The sequence below is a fragment of the Chelmon rostratus genome, chromosome 4 (assembly GCF_017976325.1).
Source record: "Chelmon rostratus isolate fCheRos1 chromosome 4, fCheRos1.pri, whole genome shotgun sequence".
NCBI lineage: Eukaryota > Metazoa > Chordata > Actinopteri > Chaetodontiformes > Chaetodontidae > Chelmon > Chelmon rostratus.
The window spans coordinates 27,323,243-27,337,854 of NC_055661.1; the positions used below are offsets into that span (position 1 = coordinate 27,323,243).

The 14,612-nt window shown below is 41.6% G+C and overlaps 1 protein-coding gene across 4 annotated transcripts in view; it reads right to left on the minus strand.

The window, feature by feature from the left end:
• The window catches only part of farp2 (FERM, RhoGEF and pleckstrin domain protein 2), a 29,565-nt gene extending 20,811 nt beyond the window's left edge, over positions 1-8,754 (minus strand). For all 4 annotated transcript variants that reach the window (XM_041934921.1, XM_041934919.1, XM_041934920.1 and 1 more), the window contains exons 1-3: positions 8,675-8,754; positions 7,794-8,025; positions 124-228 (exon numbers count right to left, since the gene is read on the minus strand). In XM_041934921.1, the coding sequence (XP_041790855.1) occupies positions 124-228; positions 7,794-7,994 (306 nt within the window). In that variant the 5' untranslated portion in view covers positions 7,995-8,025; positions 8,675-8,754. The remainder of the gene's footprint in view (positions 1-123; positions 229-7,793; positions 8,026-8,674) is intronic.
• Between the last annotated feature and the right edge of the window lie 5,858 nt (positions 8,755-14,612).

Genomic DNA, 14,612 nt, shown 5'->3' on the forward strand with positions numbered 1-14,612 from the left:
GCTTTGACCTTTGATCTGCCGGCCAAAACTTCCATGTATTATCAATCTAAACGCCTGTTCCTGGATATTCATGAGCGTCTGTTTCAAACAGGAAACAGGAGAAACAGTTGTTGGTATACGTACCCAGTTCATCTGCATGTTCTGAAACTCCAGGCCAAAGTAATCACTCTCTATGAGGTTGCCTCTCAGGAAAACCTCAGAGAGGAGGGTCTGTCCAAAAGCTTTTGGCTGAAATAAAAAACAACAGGGAAAAAGGAATGGTTATTTTGGTTACTACAACACAAAGATCTGAGAAGTCCACTGAGGACACATCTGAAAGGAAAGAGAAATTGCACTGTTTTGACTGAAGCACGTTTAAAGAACAACAGCTGATCAACAGCGAAGGTTGATGGGTTGAACAGACAGCACTGTGAAAAGCTCATTTCTGCCGGGGCGAGGGGGGGGGCCATGCTCGTGTTCAAAGTGAGCGCAGAATAACCGCTGTCTGTCTGTGTGGTGCAGAAAATATTTGCCATCTGTAAATGATCCACTTCATTACGTGTTTTATAGCCGCCTATGTTCCATCTGTCAATTCAAATAGTTGCCTCAACTTGGACGGGAAAGCGAACTGCAAAAATGTGTCCTACTGTACATTCGCCGTTATCAGGCTCTGGACCGAGTGCAGAAAACTCACAGGCAGGAAATCTGGTGAAGTTTACCTTCTCAACGCTCTGGGGTTTGTTTTCACTAAACGAAGAACTAATTACTATGCACTAAGAACACACTGCACTTGAGGTTTGGAATCCTAGCCTGTGACTTTTTGAGAAAATTATAGCCTCAAACATCTGGTTGTAATGTAAAATAGTATTTTTAAAAGCCTTATAAAAAGAACTGCTTTGCATTGGCTAAAGTAAAGTATTACAACTCAAAGAGCACCAGGAGATTTACTGTAGTAAGTCTTTTCATTACTTTGATACAATCATATGTTCTGCATTCACAAAATCTATAAATTGCAGGTGAAACCTACTGACACAACAGCTATAAATTTAGGAATCTGTTGTAAAAATCCCTTTTTCCGTGCATTTACAGTGTCTGATTACAGCTGATCTCAACCAGAGAGCGGAGACTGGTGTGCTAAAATACTTTGCCTGAGTTGTCTTTGAGTGCAGGCCAAACATACTATGCAGACAGCATCAGTAAGTGTTCTATATGCATCAGAGGACAAATATAAGAAACGTTTTGAGGCATTCTGTCTCAGTTTGACTTGTTCAGTGATGCCAATTCAACACAGAGTCAATGGAGGCACATACTGAGCTTAAAGCGTTCAGACTGAACATATGTCTGAGGTGCTTTGTAAACAAAGTTACTAGAGCAAAACTAAATCTTCCCTGTGGAGTAACAGTACGTACATACAACAAGTTCCCCTTTTGGCTTGACAATGTTCACCTCTTTCAGTTGTTATTTATGATAAAGCCACGGGAAATTCAGGCTAACCAGCTGTTAAACTAGAGATGCAGCAATCTGACTTTTTCAGTCCTGATACTAAGACCTGGGCTTATCGGCCTGATAACAGTGTTTAATTAATAAGCTGCATGTCTCACTGTGTGGAAGAAGCTGGTGTCATTCTTTTATGTGTACAGCAGCATCAGGCTTAAATTAAACATTGCTTTTCTAACGTTGTGAAACAAAACAAAGTGTAGCAAACAAATACATAGATATAAATGTACTGAATTTTGACTAAAATAACTACGAAAATAATCTTATCCGATATCTCTTCGGCCCATCGCCCCAATATCCAATCAGCCCATCACCTCCAATACCAGAACCAGCTATATGAGTCAGTATCAAACTGATATTGTTGCGTCTGTAGTTTAATCTCCAGATTTAAAGCATAAATAACTACTTACAAGTATAAGATCTGAATCACTACGCTGACATGAATATATGAAATACATCCACCTCGTTTCTATCTTAAAATGTCTCTGAACCAAGCTGTGAAAATTTCAAATGTAGGCAACTGGTTTGACAGGAAAACCAGAAACTGACGTTAAATTAGAAGAAACCGTTAACAGGTTTTTTTTTCCCCTCAGTGTAATCATGAGCAAACTAGTCGATGTTGACTGGAGTGCTTTCAGACACCCCTCCCTTTGTGTTACTCATTAACCCTCTGCAGGAATGTAACACTGCATTCACAGCACTCGTCTCGAGGGAGAGAAAAACCCTCCTCTGGGACATTCAGCTTTATCTTCCGCAGTCTGAGAGGGAGGCATGACATTTTCACGGATATCTATTCACTGCCGGACAGCGAACAAAAAGGACGTGTTACTATGACCGCAAATCACCGTCTCATACTGCAGCAGGCGATGCAGCTGCAGAGAATCATGCACACGATCAATCTCTCTGCATATCCAGAATCATTTCTACATGGAATTTCATGCCAATGCAGACATGTGCAGATGAATTCCCTTCAAATAACTTCCTCTCTCTGCTGACCGCGTTGGGTTATCTGTGAGTGTAATCAGTTACTGCATGCACTGAGGGCACACAGCTCTCACACCACCGCAGAGATACCACCCTTTACATATGCTTGGCATTTCAGCATTCAAGGGCAGGAACAAAAAGTGAGACGAGGGAGAAATAACCCCATGTGACAAAGGCAATGAGGCAAACCTGAATTTAGAGCAACAAAATGACACAGCACAAGCAAACATCATAGAAATATAAAATGTATACAATCACATACACGATGTATACGATCCTGGCCTGGCAGAGAGGGATACTTGGTCAGGGGTAAACACTATTTATTTCTGATCTTATGAGGTTAGTAGAGCTGATAAAATTCAATTTCAAGTCCAATAATTGACTGAGAGGAAACTAATTCACTGATTGTTTAAGATGAAAAGTGCAAATAATGTCCTGGTTCCAGTTGATAATTTACTGTTTTTGATTACTGTGAATTAAAAGTAGTAGTATGGGCCAGAGATATGGCCGTAAATGGCACTAAACAATATCACGAAAAAAATATAAAGGAGAACTTTCCAAAGACTTGAAGCTGAGTCAAAGTAGTTTGCCTGCTTGGTCAAACTAGACCTAGAGGATTTTTTGGCTCCTGCTGTGCTCAGCCGGGAGCTTCTGCTTGAAGTGGTCAAATATGTTTGTTGTATTAAACACTTTCGCTGTCACCGTCTTCTGGCACTTCTGACACCTAGCTGTGGTTTATTGTACATCTGATCTTTTTGTAGCAGACCACTTGCACATTACTCGCTCCCCTCCACTCCATCAGCGTGGAGCCGGCGGCAACACTACTTTCACTTCCAGCCACGCTTGTTGCTGCTGTAACGGTATGACCTCATCAGGTCAGCAAGTCAGAATGATGCCACAATATGATTTAAATCATATAAAAAATTATGCCTGCATTATTATGAATATGACATGGCACACCCCTAAATAGAAGTGACTTCAAGATGGTATCTTGGGATGTGGATCGTGGCATTTTTCACAATTCTGATATTTTATAGTCTAAAAGATTAGAAAACACAATTAGTCATCCCAAAAAATTATGTTAAATTAATGCTAGATTCCCAACCTCGTCTTCAACCAGGATTTCTCTAAATCCATCCTGCCGTGCAAATAAACGTGTCGCAAATCAGCTGCTGCATGTAAGCCCGCCTGGCATTTTCAGCTCAAGCACATCTGCGACGCGACAGCAGGATCACGTGCAGTTTGTTCACACCCAACTTGTGGTATGGACCGCAGTCTCATCTCTGAGCCCTAACATTAAGGCAGGTCAGTGGGTCACCCAATCAAGCCCTGAAAGCAGCAGGGATTATGACAAACAGATGTTTCTCTGGGAGACAAATCTTCTCCTGTGTGTGTGTGTGAAGGGGGGGAACTGCAGGGTTTGAAAAGCAACCAGCTACAAGGGAGGACCTCGCTTCCCATGCACAGAGAACGCAGAAGAAAACAAAAACACAGGACACAGGTAACCCAAATATCCTCTAGCCTAACTCAAGTCCAGGGCTTGGGTGTACCTTGCGTGACAGGTTAAGCATGATTCACAGCAGCTGATGCTCCCCAGCCACCAGTGAACGGCAGTAGGCTTTAGCAGAACCTCCTCCAGACGGCAGGGGTGTGTTGGGGCTTGTATCTGGCACAGTGGGATGTACATTGTTTAGGCCTTGCCACCGGGAGATTTCCTGCTGATACACATTTTAAAGCTCTGCACACCAGTGGCCACTTTCACAAGTCTGTGAGGAGACGTGTCAAAGATCACCATGTTCCTCTGATGCCTTTCTTAACTTAATGAAAACTTAATAGTGCTGATTTCTTTAGACGATGTGGCTTCAGGACACGCATATGGGACAGCTGGCCAGAGTGTTTGTTGGCAGACAAACAGTGGTAAACAGGATCAGGTGTTTTAGTGTGCCTTCTGCTCGGGTCACCTGTATAACCTAGATACCTCCAAACTAAGCTTGCCCTGAAAACACAGAAAAAAAACTTGAGCTAGGTGGGACCTCCTTGAGTGACAGCTAATTACTCCCAAAGGCAAAAGAAAAGAGAAAAAAAAATCTGAGCAGTAACAACAGGAGAGATCGGTAATGTGCAGAGCAGAGGACTGTTCCTCATGTTAAACAAGTCCTTCTAGGCACAGCCATTAAATGAGCTCCTTCAGTACACAGTGGGACAGTGTGAGTGCTTTATAGAGATGAGGGCTGAGTGCTCAGCTGTAGTGGTTGTAATGAAGAGCAAGAGTACTCCTTTTTAGAGCAGGCACACGAAACACATGCCCAATTTGACTCCTTTACACAATTACACTTTCATATTATCTCCAACTGTTCCAGTCTGGTCAAACTTTTATCTCTAAATGTTGCAGAACTCTCAAGACAACATTAAAAAGAATATGAAACGCCAACATCTTTTTCTTTTTTCTTTTTGATAAAAGCACTGACACATTTAGTTATACTCCTTTCATCGTTCACAACCATTAAAACCAAAAAGTGGATTTCTGCTACAGGCCAGTGGTTGAAATTCCAAACTCTTCAGCAGGACTTCACCCTGAGTGTGTCCCCTCCCCCAACACCCCGACTCAAACTTTGTACTGGCCATGACTGCTCCCTCTGAACTGCTCTTTTAACACCAGAGGCTGCCCCTCCGTCTCCCCCCAACCCACTTGGTTGTCAACCTTGCTATTTATGTGCTTGTTTGCTAACACTAAAGCAAAGCCTGCCCGGATTCCCTCCCACCGATGCCCCGACTGTACTGCATTTTCACACAGCTAAGTTCCGCATCCCACCCTCGGCCTTTTTTGCGAGTTTTGAGCTGGAAGTTCAGGCCAGCAAAGGGGCTGGCTGTGCTGGATAAAAGAAGCCTGTGTTTCCCTGCCCTGTCGGCCCTGCCTCTCTGTCCTGAAACCACAAGGCTGAGCTTTCTCCTGTGCTGGCTGTGGGAGGGGCCTGTGGACAAGAGCCATGCAAGCAAATGTCTGCTGACGATGACCATGCGAGGTACCTGCAGCGGACGAAGGCTGCAGATCAAAGCACATGCACTCTGATCTGATTTGTCTGTTGCAGTTGCAGAATAACAACATTATGTGACCATAAATGCACGTGCTCTGTCACATCACATGTTCCTACTGTTCTCAATTAGCATGAAATTAAATCTGAAATTCATTATAAACTGCACAATTACACAGCATGACAAAGCCAGGACCAAGAGTTCCCTACTTGGGTGTAAGAGAGCAGAATTTCTGTTGACGTGTGGATTTAGGTTTTTCTACACAGTAAATAGTGAGAGCAGAGTATAAAGACTGTACACAAATGCAAAAAGGTATTTGAGCAGCTGAGCAACCAAAATGCCACAATGAGGGGAGGCAGTTGCTTGAAGGCCACAACCATTTCAAACATTCAAACACTGCAATTTCAAATCTATTTTTGTGCACAGGGTGTACGAGGAAAAACTACAATTATGAAGTCAGAAAAGTTATGCTGCTTCATTCATTTTCTTTTCAGCAACTGTAAAACTAATAATGAAACATCCGAATGCCAGTTGTTTTTCAGTAAAAACTAAACATAAGTCATGTAGTGGATGTATAGTTCTGCAGCCTTTCTGTGGAGAGACATAAGCACGATCCTCCCACAAGCCCATGACTCCGGAGTATGAATGAGCAGAAATATTAAGCAATGTTGGACAGTGAACAACAGATCCTCTCAGAGGCCATCTTGTTCTCAGCTAACTGCAATCTGCTTGACAACAGGATTGCCGTCATTCTCCTTTTGCAGCCATGTATTTCTGTCTGCCACCTCCTATCAACACCAGATCCAGAGCTTACACTGAACTCTCCGGCCGAAGTGTAGCTGTCTCTCAATGGGTGAGGCTGAAAAGCTTCCTAAAACTCATTTTAAAAAGTGTTCAAAGTTTCTTTTCCTTGAGACTGAGCAGCGCAGGGACCCGCTTCCATACAAATTAAAAGCGGTGTCTGTCACATTCTATTAGGGTTAGACTCTGAGACAACATATGGTGCATAAGATTATGAAATGTCTGTCTCAGCAGTGCCCCCACAATACATCTGCCAGAACCATTATTGTTGTGACTACATAAGGATTTAGGACAGAGTAGTTAAATACACTAACCTATTCTAATAGAATTAGTAGCCCATAAGTCAATTTATATCACACTGCAAATGAAAAGTCCTCCATCGGTCATCCATTGACTTGGCCGTTTATTCACTGTGGAGACTCCACTTTGATACCCCCCCCCCCCCACCACCACCACAGAAAAGACAGGAAACTTGCTCTGATATAGTGACTTCCTTATTGCTTCCTATTTGCTTTCTGAACGACTCCAGCAGCAACTTGGCAAGTAAACGCATGACAGGACTGGAACAAAACGGATCCTAAAGTTCATGCAAATCAATCTTTAAAAAGGATTAACGTCTGTGTGAAGTGATTAAAATGAAAAGAAAAGAAAACAGCTATCATTCTTGGATAAAGATTCACTGTTAAATTGCAGACCATGATTTCAAAATTTCAGTGCAATTTGCTTGGCACCATTTGTTCAGGTCAGCTGAATTTCACTGTAAGTAATAATACCATGCAGTTACATGTACTTGATGTAGTTGCTATGATAGCAGTAAAGCAGGGCAGTGGGGCAGAGCAGGACCTAAAAAAACCCCACATTTTTGGAAACCCTGTCCTGTCTGCCAATTTCACCACCATTTAAATCAAATAAGAAAGTCAAAATTACACCAGAGTGAACAGAGGCTAGAAAACGTAAAATCTGGTGTGATAATTGCAAAGCAAAACCCATCAAAGCAAGTCTAGACCTTCTGTAATGTGCATATTCTAGCATCCTCGGCACTGAGGGGAAAACACAGGTTGCTAAATCAAAATAACTATTTCTGCTTCCATTAAACATGCAGACATTTTAATAACTCAATCATATGTGATGTATGTAATGTTCAAGCTGGAGTCCTGGATGGCCAAATTATCTACCTACAAGATGATCGAGGCTTAGGAACAGGAAAGAAAACTACAACCACTTGGTCCTCGAGCAGAAATCACAGCTAAGACACTAAAAAGTGCCCTGGTGAGTTACACTAAGTTGCCCGAATAAGAAGCATTAAGGAGGAAGGGATTTCAGCAGCAAAGCCATGTGGCAGCTGTCACAGACCCAAGCCACACGCAACCAGGATATACCCATGACTTTAAGGTAACATGCAGCCTGCTGCGTAACAAACTGCACACTTATCACAGCGCAAACACCAGAGAGAAGTTAGAAACACAATGAGGCCGTGCAACACTGGACGAGAAACTTACGTCGATATCAAAGAACTCCTGGGAGTCATCCAGGCCCTGCACACGGATCTGCAGCCCTCGCCCATGGCTTTTGCTCCCGCTCACCATGTTGCCACTGAGGCTCTGGCCCGGCTCCAGAGTGCTGATACCAGCATTGAACTGGGCTCCCAGCCTTGTCCCAGGGGTCTGCAGGACCCGGTACGAACCCTCGATCTCCCCCATGACTGCTCTGTGCAGCTCCCCCACCTCACTCCTGCAAACACAGAAATCATCATTAAAGAAGGGGCAAAGCCAAACGATGAAACTTCGGTGGTTAAAGTTTGAAGTCGTGTGTGGTTTGCTGTGTGTACATCTGCCATGAAACGTGTGAGTGCTGCAGGTTGACTCCAGGTGATGACTAGTTTCTGCGTGTTTCATTACAAAAAAAAAAGCCCCTCTGGGGAAGCTGTTTGTGGGCATGTGAGGCTCATTCATGATACGTGTCACACACACACACGGCTGACATATCTGGGACCAGTGGCTAATATAAGCTCTCTGTGCGGCATTCAACAGGAGTGAAGGCTGAAGCCTGCCAGAGAAGACGACCTGAGAGCTCAAAAAGAGACGGCGGCGTACCGATTTAGCGTTTATGAGCGTTACGGTTCAAGTGGGCCTAACTGGGTCAGCCGTTAACAACACTTTTAAAAGCAAGAAAAACCAACGGGACGACATTCAGAAACTGCAAGCAGCCATAAAAAGTTTAAGCTGAGGTTTATTTTCCTCAGGGAGCTCAGTGGGCACTAGCTTACCGACCTGAAGCGAACCGAAGTATGAATACACTTAAAACGAGCTTTCACACGGAAAAGTCGTCGGACTAGAATATCCAAATACGATAATATCATTCAAAACAACATGAAACTTACCGTTTCCCCCGGATCCAAACTAAACGCTAAAAGTTTGTTACACCGAAGAGGACACTACTCCAGTCCATGGTCGTCGTCGTCCAACCGAGTGCGCACTCAGACTCGTCTGTCATTGGCTGAAGCAGTCCCGTTCGCCTTCCCATTGGTCCAAATGTGGCTCGGGATTGTAGGCTGCGGAGAAAGATTTACCTTCGTTTTCTTTAAATAACCTTGATGGATGGAGAATAAACTTAACCGCCTGGAAAAGCACGCCGTGGCTTTTTGATAAGAACTCGTGGAAAGTTTACTAAGTGTTTCTTACATCTGTGGTTTTAATCTACAGGCCGGTGGTTGTCGACACCCAGGGGAAATAAAATGATTGTTTTAACTGATTAGTTTTTTGACTTTACTTACAAAGCGAAACGGCCTTTGTTTAAGTTTGGGCCATAGTTTGACCCGTAGATACAATATTATAGATTATAGATAGGTATCTCTCTCTCTCTCTCTCTCTCTCTCTCTCTCTCTATATATATATATATATATATATATATATAGGTTTTTTCTGTAACGCATCAAATAAGTTAACTGTAGTGACACATTTCTCTGAACACTGTAAGTGATAGTGTGTGTGTGTGTGTGTGTTTGTGTGTGTGTGTGTGTGTGATGGCCTGTCCCATCTCTTTATTAAAAAAAACATCACAACATTTAGCGTAAACGCAAACAACAGAAATTATAAGGGATAATAATGAAGTACGGCACATTCAACAGGCCATAGGACAAATGTACATTAAATAAATAAATGAAAAAAGACAATAATAAAACATTAACGCCTTCACATAAAAGGCATTAAGGGCTTTAAATTTTAGTTTCTTAAAAAAAATCCTTATGGCATACTAACTGAATGAGCACATTCTTTATTGTTTATCATCTGGACAGACTGTAAGTACTTCCTAAATCCAGTCTGGAAATGTTTAAACGATGGGCGAGACGTTGGTTGTATGGGTGTGAAATTCTTGCAGTAAAATCAATAAGATGACAGTCTGCTGGACTTTCTGCTTGTTGTGTTCACGCTACGGGAACGTGACGGTGCGTCACGCCGCGTTGCATATTGGGACGGGGGCGCCATCTTGTGAGAGACGCGCTGTGTTACCTGTAAACAAATCTCCACAAAACTGTGATGTCATGGTAGACGGTCAGTTTCAGAAATCTATCTGAACAGAACTTTTGACAATGATTTGAATTCTATTTCAGTCCATATTGCAGTCAATGGGAAATAGAGCATCTTTAAACTTATGGAGCGATCAATCTCTGTCAAAGTACATGACACATATCTCCATGGTGTCCATACGAAGTGTACGATTTGTCACAGTTTTGCCTTGAAAACTGAATTTTTGACACCACTTTGAGACCTTCCTCTTCATGCAGCCTGATCACAGTGTGAAGGCGTCTATGAGTTTTAACTTGCCAGATAGCTGCCATTAGTGTTATGAGGTCAATTCTTGGGTGATGCAGAATGGACATAATTTACTGAATTAAAACACATGATGAAGGTGTTTTGAATAAAGTTTTTAAAATTCTTTATTTTAGTCCTTCTCCTCCTTGTTCCTCTTGCTGCTAAAAACGTCCTTTCTACAGACTGGGTAGCCTATGTTTTCCTGTGGTATGTTTTATAAATGTATTCCAGGTTCTGTCACCCTCTTAGCCCAGATTAGTTCATGTTGACAGTGAACATGAGAGAACAGTTTAACCTGAAGAACCCAGTTCACTCAGAAACAACTCGACAGAAACAGCTCAGAGGTCCATGTTGGATATGTAAAACTACTACTACTACTAACATTTTGTTTCATGAACAGTCTTCAGCAAATTACGCTAAAAGTAGGATGTGAAACAAATGACTTTGAAAACTATATGGGAAAAATATGGTCCCAATTCAACAAATGTATTTTCTGATTAGCAGCCATCACTGCTGCCACAGCGTTGAAAGCTACAATCACTGACAAAGTAACCCCCCCACATGGAAGGGCTGTCTGTGTCCCCTGCCAAAATGTTGAAGATGAGCTGGGTAGAAGATTGACTGGCGTTCAAGATCTAAATGAAAAAGTTGGGACTGTTGTAGAAGACATCATCATTGCATGTGTTACAAGAAAGATTATGATGTACTGATCATTTAGGTTCTCAGCAACATCAAGAGGTACAGACACAGTGTTTCCTGGAGGCTGGTGATGAGGTACTGGTGGCTGAGAACTCCAAGAAAAAGGATTGGGAGACACTCTGCAGGACAGACCTCAAGGACTGTTTACTAATCGCAACTGTATCTAAGTTCTTACCATCTAAATTTAATGCACACCCTCTGAGAATACTGCATCTATCATCGCATTGTCCACATCGTCCCCTACAGGCAGCAGACGGCAGTTGCTGCGGGTTCTTCATCTCATGATGATGAACACACTGTTTCTTTGTTTAAAGTCACCGTAATCATTACATTTCTCTCTCTGTCTCACAGAACGCCTTCTGCATCTGCACCAGTGCATTTCACTTCTAACATGTAATTCATCTAACTTAAACTCAAACATTGCATTGAATTTTACCAGCAGTACATGTGTATTAAAGAGTGTCACGCCATCCATTCACAAGCTCATAAGGATGACCATGTTGGGCGAAGTGATAATACGCACTGTAAGACAATGCATTTTACTGTCAGACACAAAGTAAAATGTAGTAAAACATCTGTCTGTCACTATGATACTGATATTCATATATAATAATAACTACAGGGAAAATAGAGATTACAATCTGAGACACATGGTAAAATACCTCTCAGTTATTTGATTTGTTAGGACAGTACCAGGAATTGATGCCGGAGTTATGTAGAGTTCATTAGCAGTTGTGCTTTATCTGAGGATTTTTTAAAAAGAACTATTCAATTCACACTGAAATCACTGACAGAGATCCATTCAAACCAAGTGAAATATTAATTTATTTGTAGAAAACTTTCTTTTATCTTTTCAGTCTTATCTTTTGCCTGTAATTTACAGCTGATCTGCAGTGTACAGAGGCCTTAAGGCTTTCTTTACTATTGCTTTATGCATTTTTTAATTGGTTTATTGCATTCACACTTGTAAATGTATGGTATGAATCTGCCTATGGAAACATAATGTACAAAGTCAGCACCTCATCCACTGTTTCTCTCATCTAAAGTGTTCCAAGGCCATGACTCTGTGGACGACATGACCAAAGCCTCCAGACTGAACATTTCTGAGTCACAGCCAAATCTTCCCTCTTCATCGGCCAGTTTCATCATCCACACTCCTGTGCGAATCAATGTGTCACTGACATGAATGAGAAGACGTGAGATGACGTGAAGATTCATTCGACAGTACGTCAGAAGTGTCGCACACTCTGCTTCCAAATGCATTCCTCTTTACTCAGATGACGTTTTGGCCCTCAGGCTTTCTTCAAGATCACCAATTATAGAACACAGGGACTGGTATGTTATGTAGGCAACACCCTAGAAACACATCTGATGGCGATTAAATCATAATGTTCCACCATCAGGGTGAGAAACATCATCAAGCCTCAATACCTCCAGTATGTGATAAGGATATATTTTTAGCATTTACATCAAGGACACTAAATAAAATTGCTTCACATTGAAGATAAGCTTAGTGGATTTATAATGTTTACCACATGTCCCGTGTCCTCCAGCTGATGGTCATTTATGAAGATAAACTAGAGGTAAGAGAGCCAATACTGGCAACAATGTGGAGGATTTTCAAGACTATTCAAGGCCATTCTGTAATAGATTCTCAAGGGCTTCATGAACAGTGATCTGAAGGGCTGTGTCGGGTCCTCGGGAAGTTCATTAAAAACTCTCATCAGGAAGTTGTCTCACATGTTCACTAACATGGTCAACTTTGTTCATGACCACAGCAGCACCATCTTTGTCTGCTTGTTTAATGATGGTAGAGTCATCTGACTTGAAGTCCATCAGGGCAAACATCTCTTCTCTGGTTTGATTTTTGTGTGGTTCTGTTTGTGTATGTATTCATTTTATTTTTTATATAACTGAATGTTTTTATTTTAAAGAAGGACATACAAAGCATTATGCATATAGCAGTTCAGGTATGGTCCCAATCCCCACCCCCCAACCCACACATGGGATGCGCAGCTAAAATAAAATACAAAATCTTACAGTAATGTCAAATAAAACAGGAAAGAATTAAAGTTATGTATTCATTTTAAATCAGCATCTTGTTCTGATACGCTACAGCACGTCTCAGTAGAGATTCATCTGACGTCCTGAATAACCTCATGGGAATAAGACCTGACATTTTCAGTTTTGGTCAGCAGTCCTGTATCTGAGTGTGATGTCAAAGGAAGGAGCCATCTGGAGCCATCAAAAAAAAACAAACTTGCATTATATTTAAAACATGTAGTTAGACTGATCCCATGCATCTGATATATGGCCATCTATATTGTGTTTGTATATTTATGGACTTGTTTGTCTTCCTCTGATCTGTAGTCACATATGATCACATTATGATGGTTGTCTTTCTTCCTGTGTGCTGCGGCTTCTATTTGTTCTCTTATCAAGTTGCTAATTTTTCCTCTGTCTTTGTTAATGTAAAGCATGCAGGAGAGCAGGAGAAAGATAAAGATGCTCACAAGACAACATGGAGTCTGGACTGAAGACTGGACTGGACTTTGAGTCCGTGCTTTCTTTTGATCTGTTTGCTTTGTCTTCAAAGAGGCCTGGACCTCCTCACAGTGCCCACGCGTGATGAAATTAGTCCAGTAGATGTGTATTTGTTTTAGGGTGAACACAGTGACTGCAACACACGTGCAATGTAAAAGTCAGTATCGTAGTCTTATAACAAACAGTTTAGAATTAGTCGCTGAAACTATGTCACAGGTGACAATATAAGACGTTTTGATTCTGTAAACTACGGTGCTACTCTGTCCATTATATTCTAATAACTGCTCAGCAAAAATAAAGCTGGTATACCAAAGAGTGATGATGATAAACTTGACAAAGCTTGAATATTTTAAGGCTGTTGTTGTGGATTTTGCTCACACTCTGTGTATCTCCTTTCCAGTTTCCCTGTTGAGCCTTATAACCTTTGCTTAGTACAGAAACAAATGTTTTATTTAAAAAAAAACTCATACCTTTCCTGAGCAGTCTCCTGCTGTCCTCCATTTGTCAAAGTCTGGACACCTGCTGTCTCAGTAGTGAGGGAGACAAGAGGAGCAGCATCAAATATTTGAAGTGTTTGCTGTTTTCCAGCATGCTACTGGCAGAAAAGAGAGGCTTCGAAAAAGTCTTCAGGTTTGAGTAGGAAGATGCAAAGCAAACTCCCTTTTCACTCATCTAACTCATTTGGCCATCAGCGAAAGCTCGTGCTCAGTTATTACATATGCTAACACCAGAGTGGGAATTACTTTACGTAGCCAACAGCATTTCATGCTTCACTGAACGTTGTCCTTCAGTAACCCAATGAATGCAAACTCCATTTGCTGATGAAGGCGATGAGACGCATCTCAAAGTTCCCGAAGAAACCTGCGAAGTGGAAATTTACAACAGTGTTTTAAAATAAATAAAAATATAAAAAGATTAATTGAAATTTGCACTTCTTAAAGAACATTCATGTATGAACGTCTCCACCTGCGTACTGACATAACTGTTCAATCAAGAGGTGATTTTGTGGTTAGGACATGATGTTATGTTACACATACTACTGTTTAATGATCAGTTAGACACAGTGAGGTTTGCTTTTTAAAATTAAGAACAACCACAAAAAGAAACCCCACCATCGTTTCCATTTCCTCCTGCTCAAGGACAACAAATGGACATTTTGGTTAAATCTAGGTTGATGCATTTGATGTGTGCAGTTCAAGTGAAAGAATAAATATTAATACAAACATTTCCATTACACCAGTGCTCTGCTCCACACTGAATGAA